Source organism: Mus caroli, chromosome 4, assembly GCF_900094665.2.
Source record: "Mus caroli chromosome 4, CAROLI_EIJ_v1.1, whole genome shotgun sequence".
Classification (NCBI taxonomy): domain Eukaryota; kingdom Metazoa; phylum Chordata; class Mammalia; order Rodentia; family Muridae; genus Mus; species Mus caroli.
The window spans coordinates 98,703,710-98,722,964 of NC_034573.1; the positions used below are offsets into that span (position 1 = coordinate 98,703,710).

General features: G+C 52.1%; 1 protein-coding gene across 1 annotated transcript; it reads left to right on the top strand.

Annotated features, from left to right (window-relative positions):
• On the top strand, positions 1 to 18,350 carry Ttc22 (tetratricopeptide repeat domain 22). Its single transcript, XM_021161040.2, has 7 exons — positions 1 to 784; positions 11,871 to 11,926; positions 12,109 to 12,224; positions 13,723 to 13,841; positions 14,532 to 14,693; positions 16,634 to 16,786; positions 17,091 to 18,350. The coding sequence occupies exons 1-7, from the start codon at positions 218 to 220 to the stop codon at positions 17,622 to 17,624; spliced, it is 1,707 nt and encodes a 568-aa protein (XP_021016699.1). The 5' UTR covers positions 1 to 217; the 3' UTR covers positions 17,625 to 18,350.
• Positions 18,351 to 19,255: the final 905 nt, after the last annotated feature.

Here is a 19,255-nt window from a genome sequence, read left to right on the forward strand (position 1 = left end):
TTGGCAATGCACCACACCTGTTTTTCAGGCACACCTGCTTGTGCAATGCTGCTGTCTAGCAGCGAAAGCGGAAACACCTACAGGGCGAGCCCTTGGCCGGCTCTGGGTACCACCCACTTGCAAGAGGTGCCGCGGACCGCCGTGCGGGGCTCCCTCCGGGGCCGCCCCATCCACTGTCCTTGGGAGCTAGGGGAGGCCAGGGCAGTCAGGGGCAGCCATGACGGAGCCCGAGGTCGGAGCCGATGACCTAGACACCCTTCTCGACGAACTGGACTATCTGCCCGGCCACTTCCACCTGGAGATGCAGCTCAACTTCGAGCCGCGCTCACCCGCTCAACTGCGCGCCCGGGACCTGAAGCTCCAGCGAGAGGGTTTGCGGCAGGAGCTGGAGCTGGTGGCCACCCCGCAGCTGCCTGCCGTGCGTCACCTCTTGGGAACCTTTTCCTTCTACCTGGAGGAGCTGGGTGATGCCCGCGAGCATTTCCTGGAAGTGGCCCGCAAAGACCCTGGCAACCTCAACGCCTGGGCCAATCTGGCACACGTCTACGGGCAGCTGGGCCAGGAGGAAGAGGAGGAGGAGTCCGCCGGGCGACTGGCCAGCCTCATGGGCCTGGAAGGGGACCCCGAGGATGCTGGAGACCCCAGGCTCCGCGCTGCCCGCTGCCTGGCGGAGCAGGGATATGCACATGGCTTCGACGTGGGCTGTGCCAGTCCAGAGGAGCGCGCGCAGGTGCTGGAGGCGGGCATCGCCCTCTACGACAAAGCGCTGGGCTATGGTCAGCAGGTGGGTGATGGAAGGACTGGGGTCATTCTTTTTCTTTGCTGGGGTGTCCGTCACCACTCCCGCCCCAGGTCACCTGTTAGCTTTGCGTTCCTGGGTACTGCCCACCTAGCTTTCTGTTTCAGCACCAAGACAAATCCTCCAATCAGGCTAACGCATCCCTTCTCCCTCCTCTGCCAACAAGTAAGAGGTACAATCAGACACCAAAACTTGGTAGATTATTCTTCCTCCTTTCTCCCCTCGTCCGCCTATCCTTCTAAACCCCAATTTTGCCACTGCCTCAGCTTATAAGAGCTTTCTCTGGCAGCCCAGCCTCCGAAACGTCCTGCCTGGCTTTGTGGTCACTCTTCAGCTCTGCTCTCCTGTGCCAGCGTTTCACTCAGCCGATATACAGTTGCTGCATCTCACTGGCTACATCCTCAACTCGGCCTCCCCTCCTCCTGCTGGCAGAATGACTTAGGCTTGAGTGACATCCGAGGCCCTCCGTCCTCTATCCAGGCTTTCACTACACCCCACATCCACTCCGTCTACAGTGGGTGGGCTCCACATAGCTCTCTTCCTTCCTGTGTCTTACCTGGGGTACCTCCTGGTCCTGTGGCCTGCATAGCCCCCTGTAGCTCTCAGATTTGCTTTGAAATTTCCCTTTCAGGGATGCCTCCATGGTTCCAGGCTGGTCACAGCACCCTCACAGCTTCCCCAGCCCTGTTCCAATTGTCCCTCAAGCCTGTCCCTCCAGCTCTGTCTCAACAGTTTTGAGAGGGGGCACCATGGTCATCTGAGTGTCACTGGTTCACAGTGATACTCAAAGGTCCTGGCACTAAATAGATCCTAGCATACTTGTCGTTTATCTTGCAGTCCAAGAGTCCTATGTGCAGCAGCCTATACAATAAGCAGCCCTGGAATCTAGGTGTGGCTATGATGTCCTCCAAAGGTTTGCCTGACTGGGGACCATCTACAGCCACACCAGTTCATAATCGACAGGGTATGGTTCCTAGCTGGCTGTTGATACTTTGGCTGTTTTCTCATTCTCAGAAACATGTCACTGGGTCTGGCCTACACTGCAGGAGAAAGGGTTATACATGTTAGAAATACCGGCAGGTGGGCTCACTGGGGGCTGCCTGTCACTGAGACTAATGGAAGAGTGATGTGGGAATGTTATTCTCTTGAGCGCTATGCCCTGGCACAACACTGTTCACAAAGCCTCTGCACACATCTTGAGCATCTTTTCCACCAAAAGATGCAAGTTCTTAAAGAGAAATGTTGGAGTGACTTTAGCGAGTTCCCGTTGGAGGGTATGGACTTGACCTCAGAACAACAGTGCAGGGTACAAGTCAAGAGGGCACTTAGACTGGGGGTGCAGGTTTAAGGCTCTCTGAGCTCTCCAGCTCCACTCAACCGATACTGGGCTTTCCACGTGCCCTTTCCCTCTCCGTGAAATGAGATAATGACGTGGTGTGTGTCATGGGTTTTCTTATTAGTATAATGGTGGTACCATTTGGTTGATGACATAATTTAGGGCTAATGTTTGTAAAGTTCCTAGAAAGAGCCTGCACAGAGGCAGCCATAGGTGAACATCTATTTTCTCACCTACGAAGCCTCCTCCTCTACCACAAGCTAGGTGTAGCTGGGAGTGTGGCTGGGAGCTGGGACCTCCAGCCTGAACTTGAAGTTAAATGCCAGGCCATCGGGCATGGGTAGAACAGCCAGCACTGTGTGTGTGTGTTGAGTGTGGTTGTGGTCACAGGTTGCAGCAACAGTGTGGTGCTTAAAAAGCCCTGGGTAGGGAGCTTGAGGCTCAGAGACTCAGTGTCAGGGCCACCCATGGGGAAGATCTCTCTCCACGGTGGTGTTTCTCATCCGTGGAACAACCCAGGAAGGGAGATTTATAACCACCAAGGTCTTTTTCGGGAGGTGTTTGGTGGGGGAGGGGGGCGGGGAAGGAAGGCTTCCTATTAGAGGTGGTCAGGGAGGCAAAGGTTTGGGAGAGGCAGGCAAACAGAGACCAGCTCTTCTCTGTATAGTTACCACAAGCCACGGTGGGCACTGCCCAGCTGGTGATCAGCCAGAGGATGGAACGCTAAGAGGCTGTTGCTTGGGAGCAGTTGTGGCCAGGAGAGAGGTAGGGTTTGCTCCCTGCCCCATCCACCAAAGAGTAGTGAGCCCACACTCATGAAGTACCTGGTACTACATAGGTGCTCAATAAACACGGCAACCATGATGATTTCAGCAGAGTCAGGCAGGAACTTGGCCATGAGAACTCAGCTGTTACTGTTTTTGCCGTGTGGCTTTAACAAGCTGCTTGTCTCTGGCTGCCATGCAGACTTCACAGGTGCCAGTGCTGAGCTCTGGACCTCTGCCTGGGATGTTCTGCGGCATACAGAAGAACACACTTTTTACACAGACCTAGATAGGCCTGACAGTGGAAGTGGACTTCTGTGGCACATGGGGACCCAAGGTTGGCATCAGCAGTGACCTGGAAAATCCAGGTCCTGTGGAATAGAGGAGCAGTGAGCAAGTCCCAAAGAAACGACACTGCCCAGCAGAAGTGACCGGTGGAAGCTTGTAGAAGAGGTTGCAATCTGAGGACAGGAGTAGGCTGAGGGCACTGCCAGCATGGAGTCTGCAAAGGCGGGACAGCAGGAGCCTAAGGAGCAGGACTTCAGAGACAGTCTGCCTGGGGCAAGAGAAGAGGGCCAGAAAAAGGCAGCCTGAAACTTTGTAGCAATCTGACTCAGTCTCTGAAACTGGCTCCCACTATCCACTTTAGCCACGTTTTTCCTGACGCTGTCAGCACCCTTTCATGAGAATCTAACATGATTCTCCAGATATCCCATGCAGCTGTATCCCTAGACCGCCCTCAGCCTAGAAAGCAAATACCCCATCAGAGCCTAGCCCGCATGTCATCCGCTCCTGGGAACCTCACACAGCTGCCCACTCTGGGCACCTCCCAACTGCATCTTAGAGCAGAACCCAGTGGTTCTCTTGCGGGACTTGGAGCTGAGGCTTGCGAGCCTAGCAGTTTGCCCGAGGGCACTGAGCTAGCGAGTGGGAGTTGAATAGTTCCATTCTAACTTGTCTGAAGGCCTTTGCTTTTCTCTGGGATCAGAAAAGGAGGGCAGAGTGAGACACACACACACCCATGGGCACTCTCACAAATCTGGGATGGAGAGTACTGAGAGCTCTCAGGTAAGCCAGTACCCTTTGTTGGGAAGATGGTTGAGGTGGAGGCACTCAGGGAGTAGGGAAAAGGACTCCTGCAAGAACCACCACCACTCGCAGGAGCCGTGGAGGTGAGCCATGGCTACCACAGCTAGTGCAATGCAGTGCATGTTAGTGCAATGCAGGAGGCTCAGCAGGCAGGCAGGGTGAGCCTGGAGCTCCTTGAGGCCAGAGGACAAACGAAAAGGCTCCAGTTTGGAGCCTGGAAAGCAGTGGCTGCTCATTTTACTTCAAAGGGGAACGGCAGGAGGCTGGTGTTCAACTTGTAACTTGTGTGAGGGGCCAGGTCTTTGGGATGTCTGTGCTCTGCTCTTCATTCCCTGCTGGGAGGTTTGGGGCTGTGGTACTCGGGGTAGAACCTGGGCCTTGCTACACTAGACAAAGCATTCTACTGCTGAGCTATCTTTCTAAGGCCGGCTCCTTTTTCTTGACAAAATTATAAAGAGATGGGTGGCTTTTATCACTCCTCCCTTCCTCTGAAGATCACCTTCACACACACACACACACACAGGGGCAGGGGGAGGGAGAAGGAGAGGGAGAAGGAGGAGACAGAGGGAGACAGGGAGACAGAGAGAGAAAAAAAGAGACAAAGATTGATTTTCGGTGGTTCACAAATCTCAAGGCTCCATGGACATTAAGAGCACAGAATGTGCCAGGCTGTGGTGGCACACACCTTTAATCCTAGCACTCAGGAGGCGGAGGCAGGCAGATCTCTGAGTTCAAGGTTAGCCTGGTCTATGCAGCGAGTTCCAGGACAGTCAGGGCTATGTAAAGAGAACTCCTGAAGATGGCGGCAGTTTTGCTTGGTGGGTGGTCCTGTGTAACACAAGCCTGCTAACATAAGTGCAAATTCATGTGTGAACACACATGAACACTCATTTGCACACATGCATGCCCACACAAGTGAGCGCTCACACACGTTGATGCTCATACACTCACACACATAAGCTCCTCCCCACCTGTCACAGCAGGCCTCGGTAATGGTAAGACCCACTGCCAAACTGGAGCCTGTGGACTGTGTGAGCTCAGAAGTTCACTTTCATAAATGTTTGTGTTTAACTCGGGCCTCACAGACCCACTGCCCATCAGACACTGTGTTTCCCTCACATGCAGGGCACAGCAGGCTCTAGAGGGAAAGCGAGAGCCCAGTGCACTTATGCCATTTGGATTGCACTATGGGTGATGCCTCAGGCCTGTCTCACAAACAGAGTGGGCATTCCATCTTTCATGCCCAGCAGGGTTGGAGGGGATCGTCAGTCAGCAGCCCCGGGATCCCTGTGTGCACATGGCTGCCTTTGGGCACACACACACACACCTCTATAGGATCCCTGGTGCACACAGGTTCAGTTGGGCACACACCTCCACAGGGTTCCTGATGTATGTGAGTACAGTTGGGCACATATGTCCACAGAACCCCTGTGTGCACATGGCGACAGTTGGGAACACGAACCTCCACAGTTCTGAGTGCTCTGATCCAGTTCAGAAACAGGAGGAAGCCAGGCCAGAGGAAGCGTGCCCGTGATTTCCCGCATCATCATCCCTTGATCTCATAGAAATGTTGGCAGTGCCATGTTATTAGCACCAGTCCACACATGAGGGAACAGAGACTCAGAGAGGTGCAGGCTTGCCCAAGGGCACACAGCCATGAGTGACAGGAAGGAACCACAGTCAGGGGCATGGGCTCAGGGTAGAGCATCCCTGCCTCAGTGATAGCAGAAGTCACTCAGCTTTGCTGCTCATTGCTTCTGGGGCTGCTGCCGCCTTGTCGTCCCACCCATCTGGTAACCTTGAGGGCTTCGTCTCCATAGACACAAGACCAGAGACATCAGTTGCTCTTAGCATCACCTGACTCAATTATGTCTGACAGAAGAGAGAATATACACAGGATGCTGCACGGTGGATATTTGTGCACTGGGGAGCTGAGGAGAGTCAGGCATACTGCTCTTCTTTGAGAGGGCACTGGACTCTCTCAGGCCCACAGCCACTACAGACCCTGGAGTCTGCCTCAGATCCACAACAATAGAGATATGGTTCTTCACAGCTCAGTCAGTGTGGGGACCACAAGAAGCAAAGACGACCCGCAGGGCCAGAAGACAAGACAAAGGGACAGCAGGGAGCTTGAAGTCCTCCAGGTGGAATTCTCTAGGGAACCCAGGATGATGACAGACACTCACTCCCAAGGTGTCACACCCAATTCCTAAACTTCCCCCACCAGTCCGTTTGCTACCCTGCCACAAGCTTTGTAGATGCTCACAGATAAAGAGGCTGGCTCAGTGACCTTCTGGGATCCCTGGTCAGAGCAGAGGACCTCAAGTTTCTGTTATTCCACACACCTGCTGAGGCAGGGAAGCAAGAACACTAGTACCCCCAGCAGGGCTGGAAGGACTTCTTCCTGTCCTGTCCCATGTGCTCTAGCCCACTCTGTCACCACGGAAGACATTCCAGTTGCGCCAGAAGGACACATTCCTAGGCAGGTCTGACACCTTCCCACTGTTCCTGGCAGTTGAAAGACCAGTTTTTGGAGGGAGGCAAATGAGAACCTGAATCCTGCCAGGCCCTTCTGCTTGGGCTGAGGCGTTGAACTGTGGCTCTTAGGCTGTTTTCTAATCCCTATGAGGAAGACACTAACTATACCTTCCAAGGCTGCTGTGAGAAGCAGGTACCACTGTACCCAGTGACCCGGAAGGCGCCTTCCTCCTTTCCATCAGTCCCCTCCCAGGAAATCATTAGTCAGCTCTCTGGGGCCTCTCTGGAATGTACAAAGCAGTTGCCAGGACAAAGTTCACCTTGCCGGGGCAAATACTGTCTGAGAACCTGGCTGACCGTCCAGTCTAATCAGAAGCCTAAAGTTCTATCAACTGTGGGTTTAGTGAGATTTGTCTCTGGACCCTGAGGCACCACCCATGAATGTGCCTGAGTTAACACAAACCTGCCCTGTGACAGTGCATCCTATCCCAGGACTGCCAGGTCACCTGCCTATGTCCCTTACCCACCAGCCACAGAAGCAGGATCTTCAGGCTTCCTGGAGGAGAACGGTCTGATCATTTGGCCCATTAAAAAAGCGTCAGCCCACTTTCCCTCCACCCCCGGTCAGTCCAGCCAATGGCTTTCAAACTTAGCACAGTAAGCAAAACCAACCCCTGAGCCCCACCTCTAGAGCCACAGAGGAGTGAGTCAAGAGTTTGCATTTCTAAGTCAGGCCTGGTGGCTCACACAGTAATCCTAGTACACCCAGACTGAAGCAGGAGGATTGCCACAAGTTTGAAGCCAGCCTAGACTACAGTATGAAAATCCTGTCTCAAAACAAAACAAACAAAACAAAACAAATGTCTTAGTCAGGATTTCTATTGCTGCCGTGAAACACCTTGCCCAAGAAGCAAGCTGGGGAGGAATGGCTTTATTCCGCTTATACTTCTATAGCACTGTTCATCACCAAAGGAAGTCGGGACAGGAACTCAAATAGGGCACGGAACCGGAGGCAGGGGTTGATGAAGAGACCATAGATCGGGGATGCTACTTATTGGTTTGACTATCCATATAACAATAGCTAAGCCTGGGTATGGTGATGCACCCCTGTAGTCCTAGCAGGAGGTGGAGGCAGGATGATTGCAAGCTTCGGGCTAGCTCAGGATGTGCAGGAAGACCTTTTCTCATTAAGCAGGATGGAGGATGGGGCTGGGGGTAAAGAATACCAGGAGGGCCAGGGGTGGTGGCACACACCTTTAATCCCAACACTTGGGAGGTAGAGGCAGGCCGATTTCTGAGTTTGAGGCCAGCCTGGTCTACAAAGTGAGTTCCAGGACAGCCAAGGCTACACAGCATCTCAGGAGGAAGTCTCAGTCCAGGCTTTGGGGACACTATCCTGCCTCAGTTTCCCCACTTTCCCTTCCACACAGGACATTCTGAAGCCCTAATTAAGCTCAATGTGCTTTGCAAACCGTAGCCACTGTTTAAACCCTAGCGGTTCGATATTGTGGGGGAAACATGAACTTGAAGTCAGAGGCAGCCTGAAAGAGGGGGTGAAGCCAGTAGCCTCCATAGCTTTCTGCCAGCTTCCCCCATCTCAGGAGGAACAAAATGATGAGAACTCAGAGGATCATGAGGCTGGTGCTCAGGGAAGCCTTGGGTCATCTGTCACTCTCACCTCTACCTCGTTAGTCCCAGGGTCACTGTACACTCACGCTGGGTCTCATGCCATCCCTTCCTGAGAATCGAGGCCAGTCTGTAGCCCAGGCTCTGGTGCTGGCTGGCCACTGTCAGAGCTTCAGGGCACTGATGATGATTAAGCACGGGGTGTCCCACACAGAGCCCATGCTGGGCAGTCCCAGAAACTCCTTCCAGAGTGCTCTCAGCCTTTGCCCCCTCCCAGGCTGCCTCTGGGAGCTGGGAACCCTGGAGCTATGCGCCTTGCCTGCCTGCTGAGTTTCTGCAGCAGGAGAGGCAAGCAGCCCCTCCTTTCGGCAGGAGCACACGGGCAGTCACAGGCCTGTTTAATTTAATGCACTGTGGCTTGCCAGGTTGCCCCTGGTAACAGCCTCAGCTGCTATTTCCAAAACAGCCAGGATTTTTAAAGGGACAAGGCTATTTTCAGGCTGGCACTGTACTATGGAGGAACAGCATCAAGGAGCCTCTTCTCCAGGATGCTGAAAACCCAGCGGCACTCTGAGGCCTCCACTCCATGGCCACTAACCCTGTCTGTAACTCAGAAGCCAGCCTGAAGCCCACTCACAAAGCCCACTCACAAGTATGATCTGCTACATTTGAGATTTGTCACATGTGTCATATTCAAATAGCTACATTTTGGGAAAAAAAAAAATCAGTTTAGCCTCCAAATTTGGAGGGTAGGAGAGAGAAGACCTAGGAGTTGCTCCTGCAATTCAGGGATAGTTCCACCAGGTGGCGATGTTGCTTCCATCATGAAGACAGTAACTGGGTTATAAACTCCAGGATGTTGGCGGTGAGCAGAGTGGTGGGGGAAGGACTCACTGGTAAACCTTGATATTATCTCACATGGAGTTATCCCACCTCTCTGGTCTTGGTGTCCCTGGATATAGAATAAGGAGACCAATAACAGTGTTGAGGAAAAGACTGGAGGCTAGGACCATGGAGGAAGAAGTTGAACTCTCAGCTCTGTCATCCACAGATTATGTGGTTTGAGGGAATAATTTAACATCTTTGGATCTGAATGCCAATGAAAGGAATATCTACATAGCAAATGGGCTACCATGGGCTACACAACAAGTCCAGGACTAGGCTACATACTGAGACACTGTCTGAAAATAAAACAAAGCAGACAACACATCCAATATTGGGGTCCTGTGGAAGTAAGAAAGATGCCTTGTAGCCCTAGAGAAGGGGGAATGGGGAGAGGTAGGGTATCTTCAGGCTCCTGAAATCCTATGGCTCTTTGGGATATTGAAACAGATTACACTAGACAAACACCCCCAGGCTAGCCCACACCAGGACATGAGTGTTTGCCCTAGGAATGACCCACCCACACAGGCCCCAGAGGCATGTCGCACTATCCCCCTTGCAGTTAAGAATACAGCCCCTAAGTACTCATGCCTACGGTCACCCAGTTGGACCACTCAGGTGTGTGAGCTGCCAGCCTCTGATCTGCTCATTCGAAGCCAGAATCCATCCCATCAGCTCCCGTGTTGGCCCCATCTTTTGTCATGGGGTCACAGAAAGAAGTGTGGTGCTTCCTGCCTCCGTGTGGGAGGTTGGCACTATCCAGCTCTAACCCCTGCTATGGCTCCCAACTGTTTCCCACAAATGGGCTCCAAATTCTAAGCCTGGTATATTGGGGCTTCCTGATATTCTTCCATGCTGATTCCCTAACTCCCTGAGCTAGGGGTTCCAGCCCTGGTCACATGTAGATACCATACACCACTCTCCTACATGTCTGAATTTCTGCCCACAATGCCAGTCCTCCTGGAATAGTTTTTCTCACTATATCCCCCTGGGTGGCTCCCTTTCTTCTTGAGGACACTGTTCTAATGCCTCTTCTCCAGAAAGGCTTAGAGAAACTTCTGGGTTAGCGAGAACATCTCTTACAGTCTCCTGTGGCTCCTGCATCCTTTCCATTCTAATTGTGGATTTACACCTGGCTTTCCTGACAAGCCAAAGCCCTTCAAGATGGGACCCACCTTCCCTCTCCAGTCTTCACTCCCCAGCCTTGGACCATGCAAATAATCAGAGGCAACACAAGCTAAGAAACACAGCAGATCTCTCTAGGGCTCAGGTTTCCTGGACCTATCCCAATAAGTTGCCATACCACTCTGGAGCTCAGATGTAAGATGTCTCCTTCACACACACGCACACGGGCAGGGGGGGAGGGAGAGAGCTTTACTCAGGATCCCGTTCACTGGCTCTGGCTCCCTCTACATTATTCATATACACAGTGTTCTTTGCCCTCCCGGTTACTCATTCTGCATCCCATACATCCGTTCAAGCCAGCCTCCTTCCCACCACACACCCTGGTCTCTGTCCCACTCTCAGAAGTGTCACAACCTACTCAAGACCCAGCTTGAAAATATAACCTCTATCCAGGCAGTAATGCCACACACCTTTAATCTCAGCATTTGGGAGGCAGAGGCAGATGGATCTCTGAGTTCAAGGCCACCCTGGTCTACTGAAAGAATTTCAGGATAGCCAGGACTACACAGAGAAACCCTGTCTCTAAACAAACAAACTAACAAACAAACAAAAAAAACCCAAACCCCACAAAACAAAACAAAACAAAACAAAACAGGAAGAAAGAAACCCCAGCTGGGAGTGACATCATCTTACATAGATGGTCTGCATCACTCTCAGGGTCAGATTCTGCTCCTCCTCCAGGGTTTGACAGTCAAGCATGGTGACTGGAGCATGTGTCATGGAGCTATACAACATCAGCTCTGCCATCTCCATCTGTGCTATCCTGGGCAAGTCACGTTACCTCTCTGCACCTCACTGTATTTACCTGGAAAGTGGGGCTAACACCTGGGTTTTTGCTGTGAGATCCAGGTAACTGCATGAGAACCTTGGCACACACCCCACACCTCTCCATACCAGGCCTGTCTCCCCAGCCAGCGTGTGAACCTGGCATTGTCAGAGTTCAGCTGCCATTTGAGGCAACATCCCTACTCAGAAATGCTGGCTGGCTTGAATGCTGCTGGAGTAAGGGAGTGTGGGGGTGGGTAGTGAGGATGAGCGCGCTCCTGAGCTGGGAAGGCAGAAGAGGGGATGGGGAGATAAATGTGGAGGGAGGGTCAAGAGCCAGAGGCAGAGTTGCCGACATGCACTGGGGATTTTATTGGTTTTCATTAAAATTCCTTTCCAAGGCAGGAGGAGCTAGTCCCTTAAATAGCAGCATAAATATTTTATCTAGTGCCCAAGTCAGTCTAAATGCACTGTGAGGTTGGCAAGAATAATAATGAGAAAATATTCAGGGAGGCCGGGGGAGGCTGAGCTGAACAGACTCACTTAACATCCCCAGGAAGGCTTTCTCAGGAAGATGGAAGTGAGATGGAGCCCAGGGAAGGAAGAGTAGCTGGAAGAAAAAAAGAAGATCCCAGCTGCTCAGAGCCCCGGGCTGGGGGAGCCAGGACAGTAGCATTAGCTGGGGAAAGGAAAGGGTGTCCCACACCCGCTCTGTAGTGACCACTTCACAGGGGGCTCATGTGATGTCTCCAATGCCCTTTGATCAGAGAAGTAAAGCGGTTTGCCTAAGGCTGCCCAGCAGGGCACTGTCATCAGAGCTGTTGAGGGTCAAAGGCCTCCCCACTGTACCTGTTGCCTCTTCAAGCTCACAAGCATGGGGACTTGTAAACAACCACCTGAGTATCTCAATAACCGCCATACAGCATGCCCATCCTTTGCTCTCTAGATCCCAATAGAAGAGAAAAGGAGCTGGTACTTCACCATGGCAACACTCTTCATCAGGTCAGGCCTGTGTCTGGAGATGGGTTGGGGGATGTTGGAAGAGGGTGTGGCCTGGAAGCCAGGCGAAGATGGAGCAGGGGTGGGCGGGCCTTCCCATGGCAAGGAGCCTGTGGGCACCATGGCAACATTCTGGGGGTGGCTGGGAGGGGCAGATGGGGTCCGCAACCCTTTTCTGCCCATAGGCTGGATGGCATCTTTCTGGAGATGGGCAGTGAGGAGCAGAAGAGGCTGCCAGCCTTCAACCGTACTCTGGCCTTACTCGGAGAAGTCCTCAAGTCCTCAGACTCCCGACACCAAGGTGGGAACTCCAGGCAGGGTTGAAGAGTAGTAGCCTCAGTCCTGCTGTCCTGTACCCGGCAATAGTTCTGTCTGCCTCTAGCCCTGTCTCTCATTGTGTCTCACCCCAGCTCATCTCACAATCGTATTGTTTATCCAAGGAAGTCCAGGCTCCTTGCCCCAACAAATAGACCAACTGTAGGGTATAGCAGTCCCAGGTGTGACACCAGACTGATCCTAGCGCTGAGTGACATGTGAAGCAGCTTATCACCCACACGGGGACAGGCAAGGAAAGAACAGATTGAAATGCACTTCAAGGAAGTGGCAGGGAAGCTTCCAGAGAGATAGCCACTGAGGGAGAGTTTCTTTTATAGCAGTTGAGGGGCTATTACTCGGCCTGTTTCATGAGCCATTTGTGTGGATACTGTGTGTGGGTAGTGCGGCTGCGCCTCATGTCATCTGGTTTAGTAGTAACCTTTACGGTAAGTCGTTTTTGAGAGTGGCCATGAAGTGAGGAGCCCTGGCATCTCTGGGGATTAGCCATCACAGGTCACTTGAGGCCAGGCTGCAAAGATTCCAGCTAGACTGTAAAGGAATAGGGGTTTTGCTATTATTTGGGGCCTTTGCCTCTATAGTCAGGAAACTGAGGCAGAATGGCCCAGAGTGCCAAGCTAGCCTGTGCTGCATGGTAAGACTGCCACAAAACAAACAACTCACCAAGGAGGCAATAACATGGACACATACCTTGGGTTGTGTAGCCTGTGTCCCTACTACCTTCCCCCACCCTATCTGTGGTTAGGGAAGAAGGCTCTGATGGAGACAGGTGCGTCATTTGTTGTAAGGCCAGACAGCAATCACAGGAACACACACACACAGACACACACAAGCGCAGACATACACAGACACACTAACACAGACACATACACAAACACAGACACACACACACATAGACACACATACACAAACACAGACACACACACACAGACACATAGACACACATACACAAACACAGACACACACAGATACATAGACACACACAGATATACACACACACACACAAACACAGATGCACCCAGACATACACATACAGACACACACAGACATACCCACATAAACAAACACAGACACACACACAGACACATAGACACACACAGATATACACATACACACAAACACAGATGCACCCCGACATACACATACAGACACACACAGACATACACATATAAACAAACACAGACACACACACAGATACACACACACATACACACTAGAGAACCAGAGACCGGGAGAGCTATAACCCTGAATGACATCTCCTGTGTGACATGCTGGGACACAAATAGTGTGCACTAGAATGAATCATGTCACACCCTCAGCATCCTATATCCTCTCTCCACGTTTTTTCTCCTCTGTCCCTGGCCTTCATGGGGGCTAATGCCTACAGAGGAAGAGTTGGCCCCCATATGCTGGGGCTCTCCCTGCCCCCAACGGCTCCCTAGAAACCCTCTCTTGCTCTCACCCAGCTCTGGCCTGGTGCTATGTCGGCATGCTGCTGGAGAGAAAAGACACCTTCTCTACCACCCCTATGGGTGTCCATGAATACGGGTATTCGGGCACAGAACCCCTGGACTGCTTTGGCAAGGTATGTATGTGGCCTGGGTATACCTAGTTTGAAAACTGGGTCTCCCACATCTCCCCCAGAGCCCTCTGCTTCTCTGGGCCGACTCCACTGAATGACCCACCCAGGAAGGACTCTACTCCAGTCCCCCATCTTCATCTCTCCCCCATGCCTGCTCTGTTCTGCCCAAGACCAATACTCTTCCCCACCGAAACTGGCCCACGCCCATCCCTCCAGCCTTGAAACAGGCTCTGGAACAGTTCCTCTGGAGGCCTGTATCCACACCTTTCCCTTGGCCATGTTTTCTCTCTCTCACCCCCAGCGGCTTAGAGGAGATGCTAGGTTTCCTGGGGGTCTCCTTACTGGCTCTGCTCTCAGGTCATACAACTCTGAGACAAGTTACTTAGAACAGGTATCGATCAATACCAACATTGCCAGGGAGAGCTTGGCTCAGCTAGAAATCCCATAAGTATGAGGAGAGAGAAAGAGATTGACCCTGATCCTACCCTTACCAGCCCCATGACAGTGGAGGAAGGGCTTGAGAATGTGCCAGCGAGCTAGACTCCAAGGGATTGGGGGCTGGTAGCCTTGCCTGAAGGGATCCTATATAGTTGCTGGATGACTGAGCCGGGTGGATGCTGGCCGTGGGTAGATGAGAACTGTGGCTGTGGTGGCACAGCTTCGTGCCTTACTCCCCCCTCCATCCCTTCTTAGGCCATTGAGATCGCCAAGAACCAACCTCCCATTCTGAATCGCCTGGCCAAAATCTTCCACTTCCTGGGAAAGCAGGACATGGCTGTAGGAACCTGCAACATGGTCCTGGCGGTGCTCACAGACCCAGAGCTCAACTGGCAGGCATACTGCACCAGGGCCAAGGTGAGTGAGTCAGCCTGCAGCCCCACCTGCCACCAGGAAGAAGGGGCCAAAGGTCGGGGGCAAAGATCCCGGTGCCCGTGTCCTGGAATCTTCCTGGTGGAGGGCTTGGGAACCATCTTGGCACTTGACAATGCTTTGAGCTAAGAGACTTAAACCATATGGTTTCCTGTGTGTAAACACGGAAGCCAGCACACCTGAAGAGTTCACTCGTGACTGAACGATTGCTATCGTTAGGTCTATTTTAGCAGCTTCACTGTCTCTTGAGAGAATAGGCTACACCGTGTCCCCAATCCTGCCAGTCACACCCTGAGGTGAGAGCTGCCTCCCTCAGGTCTCCTTCCTGGGTCTAGCTCTGCCTCTGGAACCCCTGCAACCCCACAGAACCCAGCTGTTCGAGGCCACATCTGTAGCTCTGAAATCATTTTTCTCCAAACCAATAAGGACCCCACGCCCACCCCTCATCTTCTTTTCCACTACCTTTCACCTGACCAGGTGGCCAATGTGCTGCTGGTCTGGTCTCCATGGCTATGGAAAAAAGCGGAAAACTTCTTCCCTGCAGTTAATAAAGTTGTTACTGACAATAAGGATGCTCACTGTAAAATCAGACGGTAGCACTCCAGAAAGCGTCCGTGCTGTGCTCTGGTTTAATCCTCCCAGGAATTCCCCCAGGAGGTAAGACATATGCCAGTCTGTGGATGGGTATGGCTCAGGGAGGTAGCCAGCTTCCTTGGGGTCCTGCATTCACTTTGGGACAATAACAGCCATATCTCCTTCCTCTGTGCCTTGTGGCTTCCAAGGTCACACTCGTTACTCAGACGACCAGAGCAAGCAGGAAAACAACAGAAGGGATGGACAGGTCAAGGTGGAAGCTTAAGCCCATTGTGTGGCCCAGAAGCCCAGATCTGGCTGAGATAGCTCTGCCCAACACTCGCTTTCTTCCAGCTCACTGGCCTGGGTCTCTGCCTAGGGCACTCTCCTCATAGATATCCAATTGGCTTTATTGTTCCCTTCCTGCGGGCCGGACAAAACCTCAGCGTCCTTCTAGTGACATCTTATTGAAACTATCAAAGTGCTTGCCAAGTTTTTCTGTTCCCTCCTGTTTTATTTTTCCTTCTAACATATAATACACTGTTCACTATTTAGTGTGTTTATTTTTTTTAAAGATTTATTTATTTATTATATATAAGTACACTGCAGCTGTCTTCAGACACTCCAGAAGAGGGCGCCAGATCTCGTTACGGATGGTTGTGAGCCACCATGTGGTTGCTGGGATTTGAACTCTTGTCCTTCGGAAGAGCAGTCGGGTGCTCTTACCCACTGAGCCATCTCACCAGCCCCTAGTGTGTTTATTATTCTCCCTACTATCAAGCCCAAAGGAGGCTTTGTCCTTTTATTCTCAGTGTCTCCTCAGTGCCTGACACATAGTAGGTTTTGTGAATTGCTAACTTTTCAGCTTAGAACATGGCGTTTACACATGGTGGCTCACAACCATCCGTAATGAGATCTGATGCCCACTTCTGGTGCGTTTGAAGACAGCTACAGTGTACTTACATACAATATAATAAATAAATAAATAAATAAATAAATAAATCTTAAAAAAAGATGATATGAAAAATTCTACCAGCTGATTGTTAGGGCACTGGATGGATGGATGGATGAAATGTTCTTCATTTATCTATCTCCTCAATATATAAGCAGAGAGGCGGGTCTAGAATGGGGAGTAGTTACCCTAGCTCACACAGCACTAAGACTCCTGGGTCCCAGCCAGAAATGGCAGGCTTTCTGCAGCCACACAGGATGTCCCTGGTGGTTGCTTGCTTTCTGCAGCCACACAGGATGTCCTTAGAAGCAATCTGGCTTTTTCATTGGATGGAAAAAAAAAAAAAAAAAAGGTAGATGTTTTGTGCGGAGTGCTTCCTCTAAGTTACCCTCTGCTGCAGGTCCGAATCAGAGCCTACGTCCATGACTTGGAACGAGCCAAGGTGGGGCTCGGGGGCATGCCTGACAGGAACCACCTGGCCTGTGCCAAAGCTGACCTGGAGGAAGTGGTCAAGGTGTGCCCAAGCCTCAGGACCTACCTAGATATCAGTCAGGTAAGAAAGACAAGGGCTGCCTGGGCACTGAGGACAGAATGGAGGAAATGGTGTCCACCCTGCCTGCCTCCTCCAGTGCCCTGTGGAATGGATGTAATGATGTGTGTACCGTGTTCAGAAGCCCCCTTCCCCAACCCTCTCCACCCCTCTTAGCAGTCAGCCCATGACGTGGTCAGGGAAGGGCTATCAAAGGTGACCACATCTAATTGTACATTGAAGGGCTTGTTCAAGGTTAGGTGTGGCGGGACTGGGACTAGAACCCGGGTACATCCTCTCATTTTCATGCTCCCTCCCCGGTCCCCAGGTTTATTACTACATGGGCGTGGATGCCATGCGGGAGCTGCTGGCAGTGGATGAAGCTGCGCTCAACCAGGCTCTGGTCTTCCTGGCAAAGGCCGGTGAGTTGGAGCTAGGTGACACGCTGCCCGAACTGCAACTGCTGCGCGGCAAATGCCTACGTGTCCAGGGTGAGGACGCCAACGCTGCGGCCTGCTTCAAGCGTGCGGTGGAGCTGGACGACGAGGGATCCAGCCATACCGAGGGCTTCGGCTGCCTGCTCGAGGCATTGCTGGCCCAGTGGAGCCAGGCGCAGCTAAGCGATGGCGAGGTGGGGTACGAGGTGGACGTCTGGCTGCGCCATGCCCAGGGCAAGTATCCGGCAGCCCGCCTGCGCCAGGAGCTGCAGCGTGTGTGGCGTGGCCACACGGAAGAGGTCCTGGGTCTGGCCCGGGCCTTAGTAGCCCAAGGACGGCCAGCACTGGTGCGGCTGCTCTTTGAGACTATGGAGCACGAGGGTGAGGATGCTGGAGGGCCAGGCAAAAGTCGAGTATCCTCCTGAGTCAGGGGCTGATACCCTACGGAGGCACCATCCCAAAGAGGTCCAAGCCGGATGACTGGATCTAGTCACAGCACCCAAGACTCGCCACCAGGAAGGGTGAGCAGGGCCAGAATGTTCTCTGCCCTGGGGCTATAGTTTAATAGAAGGCTTTCATAGCAAGCCTGAGGGCCTGGATTTCCCACATGGGAGTTGGGGTGGGGGAAATCAAAGCAGGCGCCCGCCCTCTCCCGCCACCCCCAAATTGTGAATGGGTATTTTGAAACGTTTTATCAATTTAAAATACCCATAGGTCAGAAAGTGTGCACTTGCAGGAAATTCTGCAGAGCAAAGGAGTCTGGGAGCAGGCGTGAGAGGCCGCTGGGAAACTGCCTGCTTGAGGGAAAGAGTTTTATAAACACACAGAAAATAGGATGGCTCAAGGCTCCTCACAGAAAAGATAGCTGCCTCAGAAGTAACTTTCTATCCCCGATGCCTGAGTGACTACCACTGGCTTCCCAAGGGCCACACGGAGAGTTTAGCTAAGTGGATCTCAAGTCCTGCAGCCAGAAAAGCGAGGCTAATCCAGGCCAAGGTGGCACTGTGCCTGGGTGCAGGCAAGGGCCTGACTGTAAACCTTGGTGGTCAGAGCAGGTTCCTACCTCTCCATCCGCTTCCAGCAGGCCCCTGCTTTGGTCAGCCTTCTTGGAAGACTTCCCAAAGTCCTTGAAATAAAACTCATTAGAAACACCTTTACTTGATTTCTTTGCTCTTGGGGAGACTCACAGATGTACCCTTTCTGAGCCTCCACCTGCCTCTATCTCAAACCTTCTAGGAACGGGAGGAAATCTAGGAATTTTACAATCACTTAAAATTACCATTGCAAATGTAGAAATTTGCCTCCCACCCCCACCCCCACAAGCCTCTAAATCAATGGTTCTCAGCCTTCCTAATGCTGTGACCCTTTAACACAGTTCCTCATGTTGTGGTGACCCCCTCCCCCAACCATAAAATTATTTCATTGCTACTTCATAACGGTAATGTTGCTGTTATGAATCCTAATGCAAATATCTGATATGCGCTCCCTGTGGGGGTCATGACCCCCAAAGTGAGAACTACTTCTCTAAATCATAGAACGGCTGGGGCCACACAAGTGCTGACCTAGCCCAAAATTCTACAGTAAGTTCTTGTGAGACTCCAGGAGTTACGGGTCGCACATAATCAGGATACTGCTTTCCACCTCATGTCTCCTGACGGCTCACATTTTGGATGGATGTTCTCTGCTTCACTCATCTCCTCACTGCTGTAGAAGCCAGGACTCGGCTGATCAATAGACAGCCCAAATGACCAGAAACTGTTCTCTTCCACCGGCCCGCTCTTCCCTTCTCTACCCAAGACCATGACTGCAGGCTCCCCTAGAATGGGCGCCCCTGTTCTGAGCCTCTCCTTCACTAAGTAGACAAATGGATTTGACAGGACATTTGCTTTCTGCCTTTCCTGCCCACCCAGCCACCTGCTCCTGTCACGTTTAGATTTTTTTTTGTTTGTTTTTTCGTTTTTATGCTACCTCATTGTCTTAGTTTGGGTTTTACTGCAGTGAACAGACACCATGACCAAGGCAACTCTTATAAGGACATTCATTTGGGGCTGGCCTA